Genomic DNA, 24,455 nt, shown 5'->3' on the forward strand with positions numbered 1-24,455 from the left:
ATGAAATGGAAACGCCTATGAACTACGGACACCACGGATGGACAAAAAGGGCAATTCTGTCGTTTACCCTTGCTGCTGTCGATACTGTGTTGTAGCTAAAAATGACATCGTTTGTTTTCAGACATTCTCTCCTTCGCGGCGTTCCAGGGACATGCAGGTTCATTAGCGAGTATCGGGCAAAGAGACCGTTGTTTACCCTGTTTTCAGTCAGAAGGTAGCTATACTGTACAGTCCTGTGTCAGCGTTTGTGTGCACAGTGTTGTGCTTCTGTTCGTGTTGTTCGTGTAACTGTCTGTGTAACTAGCAACTGCTGGTTGGCATCTGCCATACAGATCGTTCCTAAAAATACAACAGAATTAAACTCAATGGTCACTTTGTTAGGTACTGTATTGTTGTTGACAATGACATCCCTTTATGACCAAAGTGTACCAATCCTCTTCCAGCAGGATAAGTTGATGTGCCATACCACTCAAATAATCTCAAACTAGTTTGTTGAACATAACAATGAGTTCACTGTACTTAAATGCACTCTGCAGTCACCAGATTTCAATCCAGTAGAGCACCTTTAAGATGTGGTTGTGGTGGCAGCTGACAAATCTGCATCATTGTGTGATGTTAATATAGATCAAAATCTCTGAGGAGTGTTTCCAGCACCTTGTTGTATCTATGCCACATAGAATTAAGGTTCTGAAGACAGGAGAGGGGACCAAACCGATTAAAGCAAGATGTACCTAATATAGTGTTTGGTGAATATATAAAAATACTTAAACACCTTTCCTTTAATATCCTTCTTTTTCAAAACAGTTATGCCACTGGTGAGGACAACAGGGTGCCCAAAATATACACCAAAACAGGAGACAAAGGTTATTTATCATTGTAACTCAGACAACACTACCGCACTGTACTTTTGGAATAAGCAATATTTTAAAAAACTTTGTCTTGATTCCTTCTTAGGTTTCTCAAGCACATTTACAGGAGAAAGAAGGCCAAAAGAAGATCACATTTTTGAAGCCTTGGGGAATACAGACGAGCTGTCATCAGCTATAGGGTAACATTTCTACAATTCAAATATGGCATGTCATTTTAGCATTTTTTTTATGACATGCCTTGTCTAAAGTTAAATTCTTAACTTTTACAGGCTGGCAAGAGAGTTTTGCCTTGATAAACGTCATACATTCACTCATCAATTGGACAAGGTTTGATTTTGTCATACTGCATTTCTTAACTTCTTTCAGTTCCTACACCATAAATTCAGAGAGAAGGTTTGTCATCATTTGGCTTTTGTCACCACAGATCCAGTGCGTTTTACAAGATGTGGGCTCCAACATTGCTACCCCTCGATCATCTGCAAGAGAAAGCCATATAAGTATGATAGCTTTGGCTAATCAAGTCTGTTTTTATTTATTGTGTCACATGTGATCACACTATTCTGTTTTTTGCAAGAGAGAACAAAATTTATTGCACAGCCAATTGTGGACTTGGAGACCTGGATTGATCAGTTTACAGAAGAACTCCCTCCTTTAACCAGCTTCATTTTACCAGTAAGCTGCGCACGTTTTTAACAAATGTTTGCGTGTCCCTGTTGCACTAATATATACTGTCCCCCCCCCCCCCACAGTCTGGTGGGAAGAGCAGCGCAGCTTTGCACTTAGCTCGGACAGTCTGTCGGCGAGCAGAGCGCAGGTTAGTTTTAGTATGATCTATGTAAGGTCGTCCTGAATGACAAAGTAATCTGTAGTTGTTTGTTCCCCTCCCCATAGCGTTGCTCCAATTGTGCGATCAGGTGAGGCAGATCCAGATGTTGCCAAGTTCTTGAACAGGTCAGTGTTGTACCTTTTTTTATTAAAAAAATAAATATTTCTACTACGTAGCTGACAAATATCCTTTCCCTCCCACTCAGGTTAAGTGACTACCTGTTCACAGTCGCCAGATATGCATCTATGAAAGAGGGCAGTGAAGAGAAAATCTACAAGAGGCCAGAATGACCAGTCTCACGTGAAGATTAAAATAAAAAGCATTACCTTTTGAGATGCATATACTTTATTCAAACTATAAATACAATACATATATTTTTATTTTAATGCATTTTCCCCACATGTAAAAATCACAGGTCACAATAAACAGTGTACATCCAAAATATTTGTGTCCTATAAGTTTCAAACATACATTTAGACAAGTTAATATACAGTTAACAATTTTGTCCATAGAAATCCATTCTTGTTGATTCTATAATAATGCGCTTCTGTCTTCCATGGCCTGCTCATAACAAAAGTGGCAGTTTGTTTAATTCCAGCATGGCTGTCATTACCCTCCCACACAGTCACATAATCTGGCACCAGCCCTGGCTTTTCTGGGAAAGGCTGCTGGCCCATGTCATTAGAGACAGATTGCGCTCCTCGAAGGGTGGATAGCGCAGGTAGGTCACACATTCAAACCGTGCGCTTCGTAGCAGACAGGATTTCTTGTGAGAAAATGTATCAAAGCTGTAGCGGCCATGGAAAGAACCCATTCCACTGGCACCTTCAAAGAGGGAGGGGAGGGGGGGTTAGTTGGTCAGACTGGCAGATCACTTACAGACTGTCCCACCATCCATACTACTACTGCAGCTTAGACTTACCTACTCCACCAAAAGGTAGAGCCACCATCACACTCTGCAGGATGCAATCATTAGAGCAGAAGCTTCCACTGCAGGTCTCACTCATGAGTCTTGAAATTACCTGCAGTGTCAGAAAAGCCACCACATGATCAGAATAAATCCTACAATGAATTCTGGCTTCAGTTTCCCCCCCTGTTCAATTTGCCTCGTAGACCTACCTTGCCGTTGGTGGAATATGCATACACACAGAGGGGCTTTTCTTGCTTATTGATAAAACTAATAGCCTCATCCACATTGTTTACAGTCAAAATAGGAAGAACTGGACCAAAGATCTCCTTTTGCATGACGGGGTCTGATTCAGCCACATCTGTCAAAACTGTTGGGGCTTCAGATTTAAAAAAAATAAAATTACAGCCATGTTAAAGCAATCTATTAAGTGCAATATGTGTCAAGGAATTCAGCTTTTCATACCAATATATTTCTCTGCTTCGATCACATGCCCACCCACAGCCACCTTGCCAGATCTCCATAAGATCCCTCTAGTACGGTTAAAGATCTCTAGATTGACTATCCGGCCAAAGCTACGTGACTCTTGGGGATTAGAGCCATAAAACTCCATCAGGCAGCACTTGAGGGCCTGCACCAGCCGAGCTTTGACATCTGTGTGGCATAAAATGTAGTCAGGAGCCACCAAACTCTGTCCAGCATTATGAAAACGTGCCCAAGCAATGCGCTGCACAGTGGTGAAAATGTCACAGTGCTGGTCCACGTAACATGGGTTCTTCCCTCCCAGAATCAAGGTGACGGGTGTGAGTGTGCGGGCGGCAGCCAGAGCAATTTTGCTTCCGTCCTCTTTGTTTCCTGCAGAGTGACAGCCAAGCTTAAACAGTGAACAATTCAAAGAACACTTTTTTTTTAATTAAAGGATGACTAATAAAAATTACCTGTAAAGAAAACATGATCAAATTTGAGCTCAATCACTTCAGGCAAGTCACTCAAGCCTGCAAGAATCGCATGGAAGCATTCCTTGAGGAAAACAAGAGTTTTGTATGAGAATTCCTTTTGTTCCCCCTCTTCAAACAAGCATCTCTTATAATTCAACTAAACTAAAAGCACACAAAAAATAAAAAAGCAATATCACTGGTGAGTCAGATATTCAGTCATGGATGACAAAGTGCTCAATTCTGAAATGCCAGATTTAAGTATCTCAAAGTGTAATCTCACCAAATGAAAGCTCATTTGATTACAGGTCAATAAAAGGGTACCTGCTCAAACAGATTCTTACAAAGGAGTCAAATTATTCTGGAAGCTAAAACTATGAAGTGTTTCACTCTCACTGTAGCAACCAAAGTCAGTTATTCTTATGTTAAAGAGAGTGAAGTAAAAATTCATAGTGTGCAGTCTAATCAGCTTCAGAACAAAAAAAAAAAAAAAAAAAAAAAAAAAAAAAGGGGGGGGGGGGAGTATTGCCTTTGATATTTTAAGAAAAATACTGCAAGTTCTTGCAGGGAAAAATCAGTCCCTTTATGCTAGCTTACTCACATTATCCAAGTAGGAGGGAATTAGACGATGGAGAAGCTCTGTTGTGTGCACAGTAGACTCGGAGGGGCTGATGATTGCACAGTTTCCTACACAAATGGAAAATAAAACATCAGTTGCTGTCAGTTAGCCTGAGTACAGGAGAACTAAATGATGAAATAATACTGGCTGCACCTGCTGCAATGGCCCCGACCAGTGGCACAAGGCACATTTGTACAGGACTACACCAGGTCCCAATGATAAGCACCACTCCCAGCGGTTCACTGATCACCAGACAGTCGTCCAGCGTGGTGGACTACACAGACCGAACAAATTACATTACAAGTGAAACAGCACAAGTAAAAAGCTGGTAAGGTTCATCATGACACAAAGAGAAAATACACATGAGCTCATTTTATTCCTTTAGAAAGGGGCAATGCAACTTCTGTTTTAATCTGCTTTGCAGGGCTCAGCACAATACATTTCTTTGTAGCAGTACGTGGAATGTTCTCTCGAAAAAGGTCATGATTAATCCCAGTCACATTATCAAGATGATTTAAACAACAGTCTTACCAGGTTCCTTTCCACTTTCTGTGGCTGCATCCACTTCTTTAAGTTGTTAATAGCATATACAGCCTCATTCTTGACCAGGATCAGTTCAGACACAACCGTTTCAAACCGAGGCTGGTTAAAAACAGAGTAAACGAATATGAAGTCAAAGAAAAAACATTTGACTCTACCATCAGTTCTCACTATTAAAAACAACAACCCTGCAGGGAGACCGCTTCAGCCCTGACCTTATGGAGGTCCCTTCCAAGTGCATCCACAAAGTCACACTCGTGTTCCTCCAGCATCTGCACCACAGCCTCCAGCTGAGCCAGTCTGAAGTTCTCCTTCAGGGTACGTCCAGCTTGAAAGGCGACTCTAGCCCTCCTCAGGAGATCCACGCTTTCCAGAGGATACGTCTTCAGACAGGGGTCCCCGAGCCTGGTCCTGTAACAGTACGCTAGTTTTAACTTCACAAGGCGAACACACCCACACACCCACACACACACACCCACACACACACACACACACACACACCTTCTGCATGTTAGCCGCCCATGTCTCTGACAAGCAGAGCACGCCTTTACTTTTCGACTCATGTCTGTGTCAGTCAATAAATCTCTACCGCTGGCCTTTCCGAATGAACCAGTGTGAAATTAAGCTTGTGCACCCGCTCAGCAAGAGCCTCCCACCGGCATATATTGAAAATCCGAATAACTGCAGTGCAGACAGTCAGGTGATGCACATAAAACTAACAAAGCTGGACGCTTAAGCTGAGCCACCCAGAACAGCTGTATCTAATCTAAGGTCATTTGCAATAATAAGTCTCAATTTCTCGCAAGTAAGCCAAAACAAAGGTCTTTTCACTTTTTTTTTTACCTGCGCAGCGCCTTAAACCATCGTGCTGGAGTCGGACTCGGAGGACGGCTCATGGTTATTGAGAAGCTTCAATCTCAAGCAGCAGCCGGAGTAAAAACGACCAGCAGATTTCCCAGCAGCGCCGTCCACCTCTCACTAAGGGTCACACGGTGCAATCAGAGAGCACAACGGAGAGTTTGCTTCAGACGCGCGTATTTACACGATAATCCCCCATCCACGGTATTCAAGGGAACCAGAAAATGTACCAATCCCACAGCCTGATGTTAATGTCTCATGCATGCTGTGAATTACCAGCCTTTTACAGAGGCCTGTCTCCACTCTTGTTTGCTTTTTCTAAACAGGATCTACAGGTGTTTGTAATCAACTAATTAACGAATGAAAAAAAACCCCACAAATTGTGATCAAATGATTTATATCACACTCGTGTACACGATTTAACATTACATGAGGAGGTATCTTACAAATGGACAAATCTTACATGGGATATTTTTTTAAATCAATAATGCGCCTTACTATAGTGCAGCGAGATTCATAGACATTCACTTTTAAAAAGAGAAAGGGGGAACAAAAAAAAACTTACAAAGAGCGGTTGAGAACATTTCCGGGATAATTTCTTTTTATTTATTTATTGGTTGTACTAAAAGAGTCAGCATCAGCAATCACTGGTACACTCAAAGTCTTCTCTTGACATCATTTAAACAGATGAGCCACCTCATCGGGAGACAGACAAGCATGTGAGGTATCTTTCACCACTCTTGCACACTACCACGCACACACACACACACACACACACGCACACACACACTCGTGAGCAGTTGCAGTAGTGTGTCATATAAATCCATTTGCAGTGCTTTCAGTTCTTGCCCAAATACTTTAAGGATCCCCTTAACTGATTTGTCAGGTTTGATTTTAACATCATTTAACAACATTATTAGATTATTAGATAAATTTATTACAACCAGTCTTATGTGTATATATGTAATGGTTGCATTTTCATTATAAATCACTTTTTTTTTTCACGAGTTAGTGGCCATCATATAACTTCTTAGAAACATGGTTACATATTAACAAAAATCTCAATTTTCATTCATGACAAAACTTTTTTTTTGCATAATAAAGAACTTTGTTAGGTTAGACTTTTTTCCTTCTTCTTCTTCTTCTTCTTCTTCTTCTTCTTCTATCGCTTTTAATGATGCAGTCCTTTTTTTTTTCTCCAAATAACCAAAAGTCTGTGCCTGGACCTTCTGCTGTAAATGAACCCTGTGTAAGGTAAAAAAATTTAAGCTTATAAAGTCACATTCACTCTCATGTCCCTTTCCCCCTCCCTCCCAACTGCCGCAAACAGCAAAATTGTGTGCAACGTTTCCAAGGGAACATCATCAAGTCAAGCGGTCGCATTTGGTTGACGAACCAGTCCATGACATCATTCTTTTCTGCATGGCTTCAAAAGTCCACAGAGATCAGAGAGCATTGTAGTGAAGCCCTCCGCGGTTGTTGTGGTATTACAGTGGTTCCGCTCTGTGTTGCTCCTATAAGCAGAGAATATATCCAGGACCATAGCCCCCACATTTCTATGGCTTGTTTCCAAATCGTGGTTATTGGTTACGGTTGAAACACAGTCAAGCGTGTGAGCAACAGGTGACGACGATTCGTGAGGCACTCGGCATTAATCCAAGGTGTAGTGAGATTTATTTTTTTCCCTAGCATTAGATACACAGAGTAAGAAGACTGGTTTGCTTTGCTTTTCTTCGTGTTTTTAAGGTGGAAGTTGTGCAACATGGAACAGCTGCAAACACAAATAGTGACAAAACATTTCCAGTTCTTTTGGTCAAAAGTAACTGATGCTACAGAAACGACATCTTTCTTTCTTTTCTTTTTCTTTTATCGAAGAGTAAGATCAAACCTTTTAGGGGATTATTTGCTGCGTCACTGGAACTGAGGCAGATTGTTGGTTTTTAAGATCTACTGGGAACATGAAAACCAGAAGGCCAACGTCTCTCTCAGGTGGACCCAGTGTCTTTTAGTGGGGAGAAAAGGGACAGAGCTCAAAAACGATTTTCCTTAAAAACGGGACATAACGTAACGGACAGGATCGGCGTTATGAGCCACCACTCCTTCAAGGAGACTGAACACAAAACATTGATTTGTCTTCCACTTATACGATAAGCATCATGTTCAGGAAAGACACATTAAGACTCATTCAATATAAGCTGTAGGGTGTCGGGATAATGGAATCCAAGCTTACAAGTAACAATGCATCGCTTAGTTTTACACAAGTGAGACGACAATGTGTGTAATGGCTTGCATTGCTTCTGTATTGCTTTCCAGTTCGCTTAAAGTGGGAGTGTTAGACTCATTATTCTGTTAAGCCTGAGAAACATGTATACTCAGTTTCTGGAGGGGTAAAAAGAGAGAGGAAGATGTTAGAAATTGGATTGTTCTGCAGAAACAGCATTCCCCTTTTGATGGGAGACAGCTTAACTGGAGCTCACTCCCTTAGAGCTCATCCAGATTATAAAAGAGACAAAAAAAAGAAGTAAAGGGTCCTTCAAGAGTCCTGTTTTGTTTGAGTGATGCCCCTTTGATGTTAAAGGCTCCAACGCAGGTAAGCTGAGCCTCTTGCTTGGTATCAGACTGTATAATACAGCCCTCCTTGTGCAGATTGTCCTGATGCAACAGAGTTAGGAGAGCTCAAAGCCTGTGTTCATACTGATAGCGTAGCGCAGCTTGTCACGTAGGATGCTTTTCTTGCTGTAGTTGGGGAGCTTGAGCAGGTTGAAACATGTAGATGAAGTCGGAAGTCGCCCACCAGGCTCCCTCTTTCGGATGGTGAAGAAGCCCCGGAGGACACTGCCGAGGGTGTCCCCAGTGTCCTACACACATTGGCGAAAATGTCAAATTCATCAGAACACAAGGACACAATCATACACAGGAATTAACCTAACAGCACATAATATTGGTATAGACCTTTAGGTTTAACTTAATCAACAGCAGAAGGCTTGACAGCCATCTTTGTGCACAGTCCTTTATTTTCAGGAGTTCCAATCAAATATATCAGGACAAATAAACACAATCATAAATAAAATGTTGATGTTTAACAGCTTATGGAGAACCTTTCAAGGCTGAAACTCGCTAAGAACACCAAACAATGTCTTTCCTCCTTTGTGATGATTTGTCTGGGAAGTTTGTGTTTGTTAGCTTAAATTTTGTCTTCAGCAAATGAAATACAGCGATCCCACTAAGAACATAATCTAATTAATGTAAATGATTCAGGCAACTGTCTGCTTAACTTTGGCTCTCCAGGCTGAATCTGAATAGAAATTGTAGCCCTCTCTAGATTTTAATTGTGCACATCAGAGCTCATCCAGCTCTTTCTTTCTTCTGTCGTATAATACCACCCCACTACCTCCACTATTGTTTATATACGATGTTTGCTTAACATAACAAGCCATTTCAGGGATTCTACATTACTTTTTCCTTCCTGTCTTTCTATTGCCTTTAGCCTTTTATCTAAAATGAAATGTGAATACCTTCTTTAAAGTTTGCACTGCTTTTTGTTATATAACTGTGGTATTATATACTGTGTTAGTATCTAAAAATATATATTCCTAACTCTTTTTTTCTTACCTGATCATCTGAAACTTCCACACAACGGATGGAGAAAGGCGGTTTGAGGTAGGCAAAACCTAGGAGAGGTGGCCTTGAGCAGCTGGTAACAAACTGTGAAAACACATTTAAAAAAAAAAAAAAAGACAATAAATGGTTAAACTATTGTGGCACCGATAAAAAAAAATATCTGGCTCAACAAATGACACCTTACTTTGAGGAACATAGCCCTCTCCTCAGCACTGAAATCACTGGACAGGATGTCCCACAGCCAGATGATGACACGATGGCTGCTGTGAAAACCTCCATAGTAGACCGTGTGTTTCCTGAGAATGATGAACATATTTAACTGTTTGCACAAACAGAAAGCATGTACTACAAGCAAAAGACATCCTCCGTATTCGAAAAAAAAGACAAAAAGGTAAAATGGTACATACTTTAGGTCATCTAGATCAATCTCCGCATTATCTCCTGAAATGAGACGCTGAACCTCAGGGGTGGAAAACATGTGCAACCACTCCGGATTAATGATGCTGCGGAAGCCTCGGATGAAAGCAGCCGTCTGCTCCTTAATTTGTGTGTGCATGCGGAAGTGGGCCATGAGGTGGATGTAGCTGATTCTGCAGGACATGACAAAGATAACATCATCGAGATAACTGGCAAATTCTACAGAATACAAAAAGTCAACAAAACAACATTTCAGACATGAAGTGCTTCCATATCCTTTTATTGTTTTACCGAATTTAAATGCACATACTTGTTTTCATTGGTAACTGGCATGGTTTTTCCCCCAGGTATCAACTCATGACAGACAAGCTACAATGAAACATACAGTTAACTCTTAACTAATGTATTTTGTATATTTATAAATTAAAATGTATAAACATATCCCATCCTTACCTGCCCCATAACATCCTCATCATAGGATAATGTCAGCCCCAGATCCCCTACATCTCCATCATAGCGCTGAAAACAAATCAGAAGTGAAATATGCCCTGGATATCAGACACTGAAATACAACAACGTGAGCTGCAAATTGCAAAAAAGACAAAGTCAGAAGTGTGTGTAGTTACCTTAATGGAAGTGAGGTTCTTGTAAAACTCTGAATCCAGTGAGGGAAGCTCATCAATGGAGCTGTAGAAAGTGCTGTGGTGGTGACCCAAGACTTGGCTAAGGAAGAACGAGGCAAAAGGGACGTCCACAACAATGCCCTGAATAGGCAGAAGTGACAGTGAAACACTGAAGCTCAACCAAACATTTTGTTTGAAATGTATTCAAAGATCTTACAGACATGGTATATTTTAGACATGACACGTACCTCATATATAGCTTTCCCGAGCATCTTCCCCACAAACTCAAACAGCTGCAAATGGTTCTCATGGATGTAAGAGGTGGGCGAAGGATACAGCCTCTCGTTTCCACTTGTGGTCTACAACAAACAATCATCACAACATATTTAGGAAAAAAAGAAAACACACTGAAATTTCGCTACTTAAGTCTTCATGTTTGAAGAATGTCAACTATTTGTTTGAGTTACCTTAAAGAGGTTGAGAGCAGGATTAAAGACTTTCTTAATGATCTCCTCTAAAAACTCCTTGAAGACACCATCCTGGTCGATTCCAGCCTCATCCACACCCAGGTCGTTCACAAACTTCACCCGAATTACGCCTTTTATGGAATTCACTGGTAACCGGCGCAGTTGGTCATATCCATCCTTAAGACAGAGAAATCCTGGTTTTATTAAGGAACAATATATTTGCTTTCATCCAAGTAAATCTATTTGACTGGCTGAAGCCATACCTCTAACATCCGCGAGCGCCGAATGGTAATATGGGTGACATGCGGCGAAGCAGAGCTCGTTTCCACCAGTCCTAAGCTTTCTTTCTCCTTCGTAACAATGTTCCTGAACAGCAGCACCCTCTAAATTGAGAGAAAAAACAATTACACAACTGACCCCCCTATCACTGCTATAAATGAAAGAATTACATTTACTCACATTTTTATGTGGGATAACGTGTGGGATGTACTGGAGTAAAAGCTGCGCTCTCTTCTTGCCTTTCTCCAACTCTTGGAACAACACGCTAGGCTTTAGATCCCTGAATGCAACAGCAGCAACATGTAAAGATGTGCTTATAAAAAAAATGTATATATATATCACGTAAACATGTCATTCTGAAACACAAGGCTAGTCATGCTGTTTGTATTTACTTGCGCAGCCAGTGGTCGTCAGGGGTGAACCTCCGCCTGCAGTCTCGCTCATAAAGCACCATCAGCCAGCCATGAACACTGTGGAACAACTCCAGTTTCTCTCCCTTTGCATTTTCTATTAAACACAAAATACACAACAGACGTTTCAATAAGAAAGCATGACCTGCGTAACAGGTGCCATTGTGACACCGCACTCACCTAAGATGCCATCCCATATCATCTTGTACACAAACGTGTTCAGAAAAGAGGAGATAGTAACGAGTTCCTCTATCTTGAAGGACGTTTGTTCTTCATATACTTCAATGTCATCCAGAATTCTGTAACACATTGAAGGTGTGTCATAAAATGCTGCAACCACCTTTTAGAAAGCATGGCTAATGAAAGTAAATAAATAATCTGTGAAATTACGTGATAAGGTGCCGCGAGCAGTCACAGAAGAGCATGAGCATAGCAAGGAGCTGTTTTGACTCTTCGGTGTCATTGTTCAGACACTCCATGAAGAGTTTGAGGCCTCCCTGAGGACCCAGCTCACAGATGAAAGCCCAAAGTTTGGGCAAAAGGTCATCAAGATGTGTAAGACCTTTAAAAAAAAACCCAGAATGAGCAGAGACTGAGTATTGTATGCTTCGTACTTTCAAGTTTAGATAAAATACCAGTTCTTTGGACTGACCAGTGAGTATCTGGAGGCGTATTTGCGTCAGTGTAGACAGTGCGGTCTGGTAGAGCACACAGATGCTGCACACTTTCTGAACTTCAGCTGAGTCGACCCGCTTCCCCCCGACTGGTTTCAGGATGTTACGCACGGAGGCTGACTTCTGAAATGCTCGTTTGAAAAGGTCTTAAAAAAAAGGAAAAAAAACAGAGACACAGGAGTTCAAAAAGTATTCAAAACATTTATTAAAAAATAAACATTGTGCTTACTTAAAAATATCACAACAGAACTTAGGAACTTACTTTTAACTGGTAGGTTATTTTGTGAAGTGCTAGGTTGTGGTGGTGGGGGAGTGGGCTCCTGACTCTCCAGCTTTTTAGAAAGGACGTCACTGAAAAGAGTTCTAATAACAGGTACGCCCCACAGGTGCTGAAGCTGTTTTGTTACCAAGGGCATTGACTCATTAAGACTGCAGAGAACAGAAGACAAATAAGGCAGGTGGGAGAAAAATAGTTAAGTACACCATTTCTTTCATCATTTTTTTAGCAAAAGAAAAGTGAAAGTATGCAAGAATACAAACATGTAGACATATTTTCTTCTTCTTTTGGTTGCTCGCTTCAAGGGTCGACAAAGAAGATCATCTACCTCCATCTCACCCTATCTCGAGTATCCTCCTCTGTCACACCAACCCTCAACTCGTCCTCCTTCATGACATCCATGAATCTTCTTTGCGATGTTCCTCTTTTCCTCCTACCTGGCAGCTCCATCTTTACCGTCCTTTGTCCTGTATATCTATATCCCTCTTCTGCACACTTCCAAACCACCTCAGCCATGCCTTTCTTCAAACTGCTCTACCTGACTTGTCCCTCTAATCTTCTCTATCCTGGTCACTCCCAATTAAAATTTAATATCTTCAACTCTGTCACCTCCAGCTTCACCTGTTCTCTCGTTGGATGGTTGAACCCACGTATTTAAATTTAGCTTCACTATCTCTACTTCTTGTAGCTTCATCTTACCACCTGTCTCCTTGCACTCACTACAGATCACAATGCCATCTTCAAACATCATGCAGACTCTTGCCAGAGATCATCTGTCAGTCCATCCATCACCACCGCAAACCAGAAAAGGCTCAGATTCTGGGATTCCTGTGCCAGAAGTAATCCCACTCCTACTTTGAACCGATCTGTAACTCCTACCACTGCACCACCCTCATATACCTCTCTGCCTATTCTGATTTCTTCATGCAGTACTACATTTCCTCTCTTGGTACCCTATTATATGATTTCCCCAGATCCACAAAAACAAAGCACAACTCCTTCTGATCTTCTCTATACTTCACCATCAACACTTTCAAAGCAAACATTGCATGTGTATGATAGATTGTTTCATGTTTATTTTCTTCACGGACTATATACATAATGTATTAATCACATAAAGGGAAAGTGCTCTTTCTCAGCATGAAGCCATACTGCTGCTCGTTGATCATCATGGCTCTTCTTAAACTAGCTTCAACATCTTTTCCCCACATATTCATGCCACGGCTCATCAATCAATCAATCAATCAATCTTTATTTATAAAGCACTTTTCATACAGAAAAAATGTAGCACAAAGTGCTTTACATAGTTAAAAGCAGCCCACCCCACCCTCCAACTCACTCCCCACACTCTCAATACACATATATCCCCCCACCCCCACCCACACACACATACACACACGCGCACACTTAAAGAGTAAAAATTGGGCTGGGCTCGCATGAGCCAAGTGAGGAAACATTATAACAGAGAGCCGTCTGCACCGGGAGCCGGTCACAGACCGCAGCCTCCGGGCTGGGCACACAGCAGGAGGGAGGCCAAGGAGCCCCCCAACCAGGCTGAGAGGACCCCAGAGACCCAGCAGCCACGGTCAATAACAGCCCCGGTGCAGAGAGCGCCCTCCGAGGAAACACTGGAGATATGACGCAATACGATATATACAGGGTAAAATGATAAAATAAATAAGAACAGGATACAATATAAATATAAATATAAATAGAGTAAGAAGATTAAAAAATGAATAAGAATAAAATCAAAAAATATTAGGTAAATCCTAAATTAATAATAGAATGACAGGATAGAATAAATAAGCATAAAAAATAAATAAACGCTAAGTAAAAGCTAAATTAAAAAGGTGGGTCTTGAGCCTGTTCTTAAAAACATGTACGTTCTCTGCGGCCCTGAGCTCCTCCGGCAGGCTGTTCCACAGACGAGGACCATACCACTGAAAGCTGCCTCTCCGTGAGTATGTGTCCTGACTTTAGGGACAATCAAAAGGCCAGTACCAGAGGACCTCAGGGTCCGCAAGGGTTCGTATGGTAAAAGCTAGGGGTGCAACGATATTCTTATCGATATTGAACCGTTCGATACAGTGCTTTCGGTTCGGTACGCATATGTATCGAACAATACAACATTTGTAATTTATTTTATCAATTTTCCTTCTGACGATGCTGTCTGTGTTGAGCGCTCAGTGAATCTGTGTTCGACTACTCCGCCTAGGCTGCACTGTCAAGCGCAGATCCACTGAGCGCTCAACACAGATAGCATAGTCAGAAGGAAGAGCACAGGGCAAGCTAGCGAGACAGAAGTTAAGCTCTCCTTGCAACAGGCAAATTGAACCTCATTCAGATCTGGCGTTTGGAATTATTTTGGTTTTCATGTGACGTATGACCCTGAAGGTAAGCGAGTCATGGACTAAAGTAAAACAGTATGTTGGATGTGCCATGCAATGCTCAATTACATTGGTGTGAACTAGTGTGTTAGCCCCATGCACGGAGCGATCGGTTAACGGAGATTTGCCGTGTTGTGGCGTTAAGGTCATTTCAACGAGATTAACCTGAAAGCACTAGTGGGAACACAACGAATATGACTGCACATTTACGCCGACATCATCCTAGTGCAAAGACAAGTGGAAGCAGACAAAAAAAAGCAAGCATGCTACTAACTTTAGCCGAGTCATTTAGACAGCTGTTAGCACATGATTCTCCTCATGCTGCTGAGAATATAGCCCAGAAGAAGCGGATAGTATAGCTTTTATTTTGGAAAGAGCCATTTCTCTGTAATAAACTCTCTTTTCCAAAGATGAGTGATTCCTCAATCAGATACAGGGCTTGCAATATCGCTAGCCCGACGTCCTGGAGCTAGCGATTGTTTCAGTCTGGCTACCAAAATCTTTCTCTTATGTCATTGGCATCGGTGAGCCACTGTCAATATGTGACATATTGAAATCGCGTTTGAATTTGCGCTTGTTTTTTTGCTTTCACTTTGCAATCGTGCGAACTGTGTATAGAGAGCGACAGCACTGATCTGTGAGTGATGATAATTTGTGCACCAATTCCTCTGACATCGTCTTATTAATCGTTAGCTTACTATGCAAACATGACAAGTGAAATCTCCCGCAGCTTACACATGTGAGAGGTTGATCGCGCAGAGAATCGCTGAGCTTATGTGAGTGAGCGTGTAAAAGCATTTCAGTTCTGCTGAGCCAAATAAGACAGGTCAGGGTGAAGAAGTGACAGCCAAAGAAAAGCTTACTACAAAACGGAGAAGTTATGACAAATCAGACTATAAGGCAAAAAGAAAGTGCAGCTTTATGGTTTCATGGACAAAAGAATTTCTGTGGCTGCGATATGATGAGCTAAATAACCAGGGCTGCACATAAGTGGTCCGCAGGTGCGCATTCGCTGTCAAAATAAAAAACACGCACAAGGGTTAGGGTTAAATTTAAAAACTGTACTTTTGAGTTAAAATATATATTTATAATTTTAATAAATGACAAATTAAAAATGCATGAACATTTTTTTGTATCGAAAAAATATCGAACCGTGACACCAAAGTATCGAACCGAACCGAACCGTGAATTTTGTGTATCGTTGCACCCCTAGTAAAAGCAGATCTGAGAGATAAGAAGGCCCAAGACCATTAAGACATTTAAAAACCAATAAAAGAACTTTAAAATCGATCCTGAAACACACGGGGAGTCAGTGCAGCGATTCTAAAACCGGTGTAATGTGGGCCCGCCCTCTGGTCTTCGTCAGCACACGAGCTGCCGAGTTTTGCAAGAGTTGTAAAGTTGAAATATTCTTCTTAGGAAGACCAGAGAGCAGGGCATTACAGTAATCAATGCGACTGGTAATAAAAGCATGCATCAGCATCTCCGTGTTGGCCCGAGAGAGAATAGGGCGGACTCTGGCTATATTTTTTAGATGATAAAATCCAATTTTGGTTACATGTTTAACATGTGGGATAAAACCAAGCTCAGAGTCAAAAATAACACCCAGGTTTTTCACTTGTAGCGAAGGACATAGTGAAAATGCCTCTAATTTAGACAAGAGTCTCTCTCTCTGAGCCTCAGGACCGACAATTAAAACTTCAGTTTTGTCCTGGTTAAGCTGTAAAAAGTTTTCTGCCATCCAAGATCTTATATCCAAGATACAGTTAAAAAGGGCATCCATTGGTCTGGTGTCATCAGGAGACACGGAGATGTACAGCTGCGTGTCATCAGCGTAACTGTGGAAGTTCACTCCATGCCTCCTGATGACACTGCCGAGAGGCAACATATACAAATTAAAAAGTACAGGGCCGAGAACCGACCCTTGAGGCACACCACATGTCATTTTATGGATCTTAGAGGAGCATGTATCCATACTCACCATAAAAGATCTGTCAGAGAGATAGGATCATCAACTCTATCCCTCTGTTGTTGCTACAACTTTGCACTTTTGTCCTTGAAAATCGGTTCTCCATTGCACTTCACTCAGGTGTCCTTTCACTCTCCAAGATTGTCTTAAACAATCAGGTTAAAAAGTCCAGTGCCCTTTCTTCTAGACATCTCCATACCTCCTTAGGTATGTGAAATGAGCCAGCCATATATGTTAGCTTAATATACTGTCTAAGTTTTGAATTGAAGCTTTGGGGATCACTATTCCAAGTGAATATGAACTTATTCATATGATTTAAACAAACATGAAGAATTTAACTTACCCATAGTCCACAGTTTGCGAGAACCAGCCCAGCACTTGGTGCCAGTGAGTTAGGTTGGACTTCTTCTGGGATACATATCTCTGGCAGTAGGACAGCATGTCAGTCAGGTCCTTCACAAAGTGGTTGGCCTCCTCTTCAAGCACTTTCTCATTAAGGTAGCCTAAGTGAATTAGGTTTCCTATCAAAAATGAGAAGGAGACATTTAAATAGATATTACTTAGTTGTTTATTAATTTGTACACAAGATGCAACTGACTGAATGTGCACAATTCTTTGAACCAAAATACTATACCTAGTAGACACAGTGTGTGGCTGCCCTCAAGACACACACAGATATCCGAACACTGTTCTTCTCTGCTGAGAAACAGAATGAATTTCCGCAGCAGGTCATGCGTCTGGATAGATGCCATGCACTGTCAAGGCAAAGAAAATATTAATAAATACTTCCTTACATTTTATTACATTGTCTCACTATGCAATGAAAAACACACATCACAGTGCTTTTACCTCTGGAGTAAGCCCACTGAGGTGGGTTATGATGGCTGGGACTGACATGATGTGGATGAGGAATGATCTCAGCAGATTCTCAGAAAAGTGAGCAGCAATGACGGGCCTGAAAAATACTTGATTTAGTTACAAACGTAGCCTGAAAACAAAAATTTAATTTATAAACAGAACAAACAGACATAACACAACAGCAATTAACATGTCTCCTCTACTTAATTAAAGGTGAAATATTAGCTTACCTTAATGACAAAGTGAAAATGGCTGTCAGAGTGCCTTTGGACAGAGACGGTTTAGAACGAGCCAAGCCATTGGTCAGCAAGATCTAAAGAAGAAAAGCTGACATACAGTGAGCCTTGCATTTCAGAAGAAAGGCAATGTCACACTATTTCAACGCATATCTTCATAAAAATGAGCAAATGAGTCGTAATACTGAACCTGCAGTATTGAGTAAAATCCCTTTTGATTGAGGTGGCCCATAATATTTTCACAAATCCTTGTCAAAGCAGGCCTGAGAGCCTCACCTAAAATATTCAGAGGAAATTATATTTTTCTTCCTTGCAAAAAGCAAGACCATGAAACATTTTCCAAAGCTTGACTTCAGGCTTACCCTTTCCCCTGACTATCCGCCAGGTTGATGTGTCTGTGAAGGTTACTAGCATGGTGAGGTACAGTGTCACCAGTTTGTTGTCCTGAAGTATGTCAGGCTGGAAATCACAAAACACGCAGTTATTTTTATTATTGCACATTTATAGTGATAAAATGAATATCAAAACCTATTTTCGAGCTTTAAATTAAGACTAACCTTTAAATTTTTCAGCAGTTGACAGCAAGTCCAAAGCACATCTTTTATCTGTTTGAGCCAGGGAATAGTGAGGTCTTTGGACAGAGCCAAGGAAACATACCACACCTGAGGGCCAAACAGCCAAAAAGCCATTAAGATGAGAATATGATTGAAAAAGTTTTCAGCATGAAGAGACTTTAAACGCATGCATGTTTACCTTAGGTTCATTTTCAACCTCCATGCTGGCTAGGATAGCACGACAGAGCTTCTCAAACCTCTGAAAAACAAAATAAGAGCCACTTGAATTGCAGAGCAAATGACATGTGTATAAACTACTACTGCTAAGTTTACAGAACCCTCAAGGGTCTGTCAAAAGTGTCAATAATGGTAAGTGCAGATATGAATCTCAACTTATTTTTACCAGCTATATGACAATGGTTATTATTAACGTATTGATTTAAATACTTGTATAGCTGGTAACTCACCATCTTATCCTCTTGGCAATATATGAATAGTAATTTGCGAGCAATTTTGAAAATTGAAAGTGCATTTCTTTTAGATGTCCCAGTTTCAGAAGCTTGAAAGTAGTCATCAATCTCTTTCCTGTTTAGAGAAGAGGGGAAACACACACACACACACACACAATGAATATAATATTCACTCATTGCATCTATGGTAAAAGCAGTGAACCAAGCTCTTTAAATCACAGTTTTCTAAGAAATCTGCAACAAGAAACCAGCGATCACCTTATTTGCTTCTGGAGCCTGCAGCGACATATAAATCTTCTGACCAGAGCTTGAATGATAATTGCTGCTCTCTCCTTCTCCTTCTGCCCCTTTCTCTCCTCTCTGGCCTGCCTGGCTTTGTCCAGGAACTCGGACTTGGAGCTTTGAGGTACACTAAACATCGTGCACCCTGGGAAGAAATTATTCAAAATCGCTTGGCCGCTGTACAAAAACTATGCATGTGCAGTTATTGATTGCATTTTGGCAGTGGTACCAGCGAAAACATCCGCTCTTTAAGAAGTCTGTGATAAGACAACATCTATGTTGTTTTCAGTAAACTTACCTGCGACAGTTAAGTTCAGAGGATTTTGTCTGTCCTTTGGGCTCACCTTCCGCTATAGCTCCTCGGTCATTTGGGTGTCCATGAGATCCATGCAGGAGAAGAGCAAATTTATTTAATTATTTATTTAAAAAGGAGGCTAACTTGCCATCTCCGGAGCGAAACAGTAAAAATCGAGCAGTGCTGGTTAGCACATAGGGCTAGTTAGCTACTTGCTGGATTAATACTGATCCGGGTGAATTTATTCACATCAATTTCGAGATATTTCTCATCACAGCGGGCTTAGATTTTATCTCATGTCAATGACAGTCTCGCAAACGCCGCGAACACACCGTTTCGAAATGTAAACAATGAGAGGAGATCAGTACATTGACTGCAGCCATTAATCCCCTGTGTCGCATTAAATGAGTCCGGGTAGCGTTTGTCTCCAATTATAACTCACGATTCGAGAGTCGGTATTAATAAAATGTCTGCTATGTGGCAAGCTATCTTGGGTGGTATTGTAACAACAGCGACTTTGTATTTCTGGCGTTGAATAAAGCTACAACCCAGTATGTTGGGTGGGTGGAGGGGGGACTATTATCCCTGTTACCCCTTAAAAAACGGAAATATTTTAATGTAATTAAAACATTTTTTTTTTCAAATATGCGGGTAACAATATTAGGGTATAACGGATGGGATGTAACGCGAGCTGAGGGAAACTACTGCGTTTTTATTTATTTATCATTTATCACTGCCGGGACACTTTTGCACTTTAACATAAAAATGTCACCTGGCCCTTTAAACACAACTCCGGACGGTTGACGTCATTTTAATAACTGCGCAGCAGCGCACCGGAAGGAAGTGGGTGTTAGCTGACTGACGTTAGCAAGCTACAATTACGAAGTTTGCTGTGGGTTCTATGGTAAATATGGTCGTTTTTCTGTTTTTTAATTTAATAGACATGCTGTCGATATAATATAAAGAATGCTATTTTATGGTTCGTGTTGTAGTATATCATGTTTTGGTTGGTTTAAAACAATGTCCATAACTTTATTTAATGCTAACTAGCTCATTAGCCGGGCTGGCTAAAATGAAATTTGTACTCGCTGGATTAAAGGATACGGCCCAGTGTTTCACTGGAAACAACTACGAAAGTCCGTATAAATGTAATGACGCTTTATATTAATGTAGTTAAATGCATATTAGATATATAACAAAAGTGCGTGTTCATAGCTGAGAAATTAAAAGACAGTGCATGGGCTTCTGTCAAATGATGTCACACACCCTCATTCCCTTTAAACTACGTAGAAAATTAAAAAGTAAATAACGAGACAAAGCCACAATGAACAAAAACACGTAGTAAAAACTGTAGTAATAATTAAAATTCTCAAAAGTAAGCCCCAGAAAATCGCTTTCTAAAAGAAAGTCAGATAATGCTAGCTGGAGTGGTTGCTACAAGGCTCAGTTCCCGCAACCACCCTATTGTCTCCAGTCTTGTACGAGGGACAACTAATACATTTTAAGCCTACAGGATCTTTAGTAAGAAGCTGAGATAAATAGTCTCGAACTTCTCCATTTAGTGCTCTGTATGCAACTGAGACTTTTAAAATGAGTTTCGAAGTCAACTGGGTGCCAATGGAGAAACTATAAAAGTGGTAATGTGAGAGTAATGTGAGCTTGCTTACTTGGATGTGTTAAGAGGTCTGGCTGCAGTATCTTCTATTTATGAACACGGAGCTTAGCAGATGAGCAAAAGGAAGTAAGCACTTCACTGATACAGATTTTTGATGTGTTTATGTTTATGCATTTTCCTACATTACTCCCTTAAGAAGGCTACTACTTTTCTCCAGGTTTTGAGAGTTGTTAGCTCTCAGATATCAGAGTGCATTGCCAGAACAATAAATGGGGCACTCTAAATATAATTTTGCTTTTCTTTGTCATCCTGATTCTTAAATCAGAAGCAATCTATAGTTTCATACTGTCAAGACATGTTAGGACAATACTACCATTAAACTGATCTTTCCAATTGTATATGTAGTCTGATATTACTCATTTGTCTTAGCCATTTAAAGGTGCTGTTCGGTGTTACTGTCACCACCTTTAGAAAAAAATAAAGAAACAATGAACATTCAATAATTAAAATGTAACAGTTCATTGTCTAATCCACTGATATCCATGTGTGACTTTGTTGTATTTTGTATTGTTCTAGGAAGAGATGTCAGGAGAGAGCGTGGTGAGCTCGCCAGTGCCGGCAGCTACAACCCGGACTACGTCCTTCAAAAGCTCCAGCCCCAGCTCAAAATATGTGAAGTTGAATGTGGGTGGCGCACTGTACTACACTACAATGCAGACACTAACTAAACAGGACACAATGCTCAAAGCAATGTTCAGTGGGAGAATGGAGGTCCTCACAGATAGTGAAGGTGAGCTGTTAGTAAAACCTTGATCATATGCAGCAATTATTCCATCATTGCAGTTAAACTGTTACTGATGTTTTGGCATTTGATACCCATAGGTTGGATCCTGATTGATCGGTGTGGGAAACATTTTGGAACAATCCTTAACTACCTTAGAGATGGCGCAGTCCCACTCCCAGACAGTCGACGGGAAACCGAGGAGCTCCTCGCTGAGGCCAAGTATTATCTTGTCCAAGGCCTTGCCGATGAATGCACAGCTGCCTTGCAGGTACAATCATTACAAAGTTGCTTACCTTTGGAGTAAATGTTAAGTAACTAAGTTTCAGCAAAGTTACTGATACATTTAAAATTACAAAATTTACATTTTGGAATCTACATTCTCTTTTTGTTAAACATGCTATGTTCCCACCATAATCTTCATTAGCTCCCTTTTCCCATGAATGTTCTGTTGTCTTTTTTTGCTTTTTAATGCAGTCATAAATGTGACTAGCATTAGTCTGTGTATTTTAAAGAATGAAATTAAGTGTTATAAACAAAAACCCAATTAACCAAACAAAAATTACAAGTCAAAATCTGTTTTCGTTTTTATCTGGAAACAGCAGCAGAAATATTTATTAAAATGCTTTTTGACAATAGCTTTTTAACAGGTGTCCACAGGCATCACTAATGATATTATTAAAGGTGCAGAGGCTCATTTCGTAGGATTAGTAACACTTGTGGTTGATTTAAAAATATAGACCTTTTGCAGCAATTAATTTTTTCAAATAATTTATTGGTTATCTTTGGTAACTTATCATAATCAGAATACTTTATTAATCCCCAGAGGAAATTATGTGGTCACAGTGGCTCCAAGACAGTAATAACAGTAACTAATTAAACTAAATTAAATAATACTATATATTACAAAGTTATAAAATATAACAAAATAGCTCTAATAAATACACATAGTTCTAATTATAAATATTACAGTATATCACACAAGATTAAAAATTTATAGTTGGCAGTGAGGTTCCCTTCTTATAATATTAAGTGTAATTTTCTCTGTAGAGGATGTTATAATAAGAGTGTGGAACTATTGCAGTTTGTACTGTACTTTTCATGGAGGAATTGTATAGAAAGAGTCACAGGCAGGAATGATTTCCTGTTTCATTCAGTGGTGCATTTGGGTAATTTCAGTCTCTCACTGAACGTGTTCCTGTGACTGGCCAGCACGTCATGCAGTGGGTGGGAGGCATTGTCCAGCATTGTTCTTATCTTGAACAACATCTACCTCTCTAACACCACCTTTAGAGAGTCCAGCTCCATGCGAAAAAAATTAATACATTTAATAAAAGTTTTCATCCTTTTTATGTTTCTCTTTTTTTTTTTTTTTTTTTTTTTTTTCCACATGTAAGTGTGTACCAACAGAATGGGATCCTGTGAAATTAACAGTATGCAGCAGTTTTGTGTGTTTGTGTAATGTTCTCAGTGGAAAAATGTCTTTTTTCCAGAACAAGGAAACATATGAACCCCTTTGTAAAGTGCCTCTGATGACGTCATCCAAAGAGGAGCAGAGGCTGATTGCTACCTCAAATAAGGTATGCTATGTCTGTAATATAATGTGCAGCAACTCATTTAGAATCAAGACATTTTTCATTTAGATTTTTCTTTTTTTTAAAAACTTGGTTGTCTTCACAGCCAACAGTCAAACTGCTGTATAACAGAAGCAACAACAAGTATTCATATACCAGGTGAGCCCGATCATGGGGTCAAGTTTGTCTAGATATAAAAAAATAAATAAAAAAAATCAAGTCGTTACATACACTCAAGTCAGTTATCATAATAAGTGACCTCTCTTTTAACTTTCTTTCCTCCACAGCAATTCTGATGACAACATGCTAAAGAATATTGAGCTTTTTGACAAACTGTCGTTGCGGTTCAATGGGCGAGTGCTCTTCATCAAAGACGTGATTGGGGATGAGATCTGTTGCTGGTCTTTTTATGGGCAGGGGCGTAAAATTGCTGAAGTGTGTTGCACTTCTATTGTTTATGCCACTGAAAAGAAGCAGACAAAGGTAAATATTCTTTGCAGAGTACTTTGCAGTTTCATAAGCATAGAGCTATGTTATTTTGGCTAAATAAACCTGTCTCTTGAGTAACACTTTACTTTTTTCCTAGGTTGAATTCCCAGAGGCTCGAATCTACGAGGAGACCCTCAACATCCTTTTGTATGAGTCTCATGATGGCAGAGGTCCAGACAATGCTCTGTTAGAGGCCACAGGGGGTCCTGCATGGCGATCTAACCACCTGGATGAGGATGAGGAGCGAGAACGAATTGAGCGCGTCCGTAGGATTCATATCAAACGACCTGATGACCGTACACACCACCACCAGTGATTCTCAACTTGAACCAGTCAATCTGGGATCCCAGACAGTATTTGCACTATGCTTGTGCCTTACAACACCCAGCGCCTCCTTCATTTACTTCCCTCATATTTTACCAGCATTCCCCAGAGGATTATTATGACACGAGTGTCATACAGCGGTGTGTAGTGGTGAAGTGATTGTGTGCAGTCCTCTTCTCCAGTTTTCCTCTTTGTCATCTTGTGTTTTTTTTTTTTTTTTTTTGTCTCTTTTTGTTGGTCATGATAACTTGTATCACTGCTTTCTGCTACTGTGTAGACGCTCATAAACATGGATGTTT

At 40.5% G+C, this 24,455-nt stretch overlaps 4 protein-coding genes across 5 annotated transcripts; 2 read left to right on the forward strand and 2 right to left on the reverse strand.

The window, feature by feature from the left end:
• The first annotated feature begins 26 nt into the window (after window positions 1-26).
• Window positions 27-2,137, forward strand: mmab (metabolism of cobalamin associated B). The gene is made up of 9 exons (XM_026187155.1): window positions 27-214; window positions 805-863; window positions 955-1,048; window positions 1,139-1,196; window positions 1,294-1,366; window positions 1,444-1,541; window positions 1,619-1,683; window positions 1,761-1,820; window positions 1,901-2,137. Exons 1-9 carry the CDS (start codon window positions 102-104, stop codon window positions 1,983-1,985), a joined length of 705 nt encoding a protein of 234 aa, XP_026042940.1. The 5' UTR covers window positions 27-101; the 3' UTR covers window positions 1,986-2,137.
• aldh3b4 (aldehyde dehydrogenase 3 family, member B4) lies at window positions 2,023-5,887 on the reverse strand. Of its 2 annotated transcripts, none has more exons than XM_026187154.1 (10): window positions 5,540-5,887; window positions 4,912-5,107; window positions 4,688-4,798; window positions 4,310-4,430; window positions 4,139-4,224; window positions 3,541-3,622; window positions 3,068-3,457; window positions 2,815-2,981; window positions 2,618-2,717; window positions 2,023-2,520 (listed from the first exon to the last, which is right to left on the reverse strand). In XM_026187154.1, exons 1-10 carry the CDS (start codon window positions 5,590-5,592, stop codon window positions 2,321-2,323), a joined length of 1,506 nt encoding a protein of 501 aa, XP_026042939.1. In that variant the 5' UTR covers window positions 5,593-5,887; the 3' UTR covers window positions 2,023-2,320. The 2 variants fall into 2 exon arrangements, with proteins under 2 accessions (XP_026042939.1, XP_026042938.1); XM_026187153.1 differs by lacking the exon at window positions 5,540-5,887 and adding an exon at window positions 5,198-5,376.
• A 246-nt stretch (window positions 5,888-6,133) lies between these two features.
• ube3b (ubiquitin protein ligase E3B) lies at window positions 6,134-19,940 on the reverse strand. Its single transcript, XM_026187152.1, has 27 exons — window positions 19,377-19,940; window positions 19,055-19,223; window positions 18,794-18,911; window positions 18,526-18,585; window positions 18,330-18,434; window positions 18,135-18,231; window positions 17,963-18,048; window positions 17,767-17,849; window positions 17,528-17,633; window positions 17,313-17,433; window positions 17,022-17,199; window positions 12,308-12,474; window positions 12,024-12,191; window positions 11,762-11,933; window positions 11,552-11,670; window positions 11,354-11,468; window positions 11,142-11,241; window positions 10,946-11,065; window positions 10,683-10,859; window positions 10,464-10,574; window positions 10,219-10,356; window positions 10,046-10,111; window positions 9,903-9,961; window positions 9,583-9,765; window positions 9,360-9,471; window positions 9,167-9,259; window positions 6,134-8,412 (listed from the first exon to the last, which is right to left on the reverse strand). The coding sequence occupies exons 2-27, from the start codon at window positions 19,213-19,215 to the stop codon at window positions 8,221-8,223; spliced, it is 3,207 nt and encodes a 1,068-aa protein (XP_026042937.1). The 5' UTR covers window positions 19,216-19,223; window positions 19,377-19,940; the 3' UTR covers window positions 6,134-8,220.
• Window positions 19,941-20,183: 243 nt separating this feature from the next.
• Window positions 20,184-24,373, forward strand: kctd10 (potassium channel tetramerization domain containing 10). Its single transcript, XM_026188625.1, has 7 exons — window positions 20,184-20,277; window positions 21,565-21,778; window positions 21,871-22,040; window positions 23,263-23,349; window positions 23,450-23,502; window positions 23,631-23,826; window positions 23,930-24,373. Exons 1-7 carry the CDS (start codon window positions 20,275-20,277, stop codon window positions 24,146-24,148), a joined length of 942 nt encoding a protein of 313 aa, XP_026044410.1. The 5' UTR covers window positions 20,184-20,274; the 3' UTR covers window positions 24,149-24,373.
• Window positions 24,374-24,455: the final 82 nt, after the last annotated feature.

Source organism: Astatotilapia calliptera, chromosome 12 (assembly GCF_900246225.1).
Source record: "Astatotilapia calliptera chromosome 12, fAstCal1.2, whole genome shotgun sequence".
In the NCBI taxonomy this organism is placed as follows: Eukaryota; Metazoa; Chordata; class Actinopteri; order Cichliformes; family Cichlidae; genus Astatotilapia; species Astatotilapia calliptera.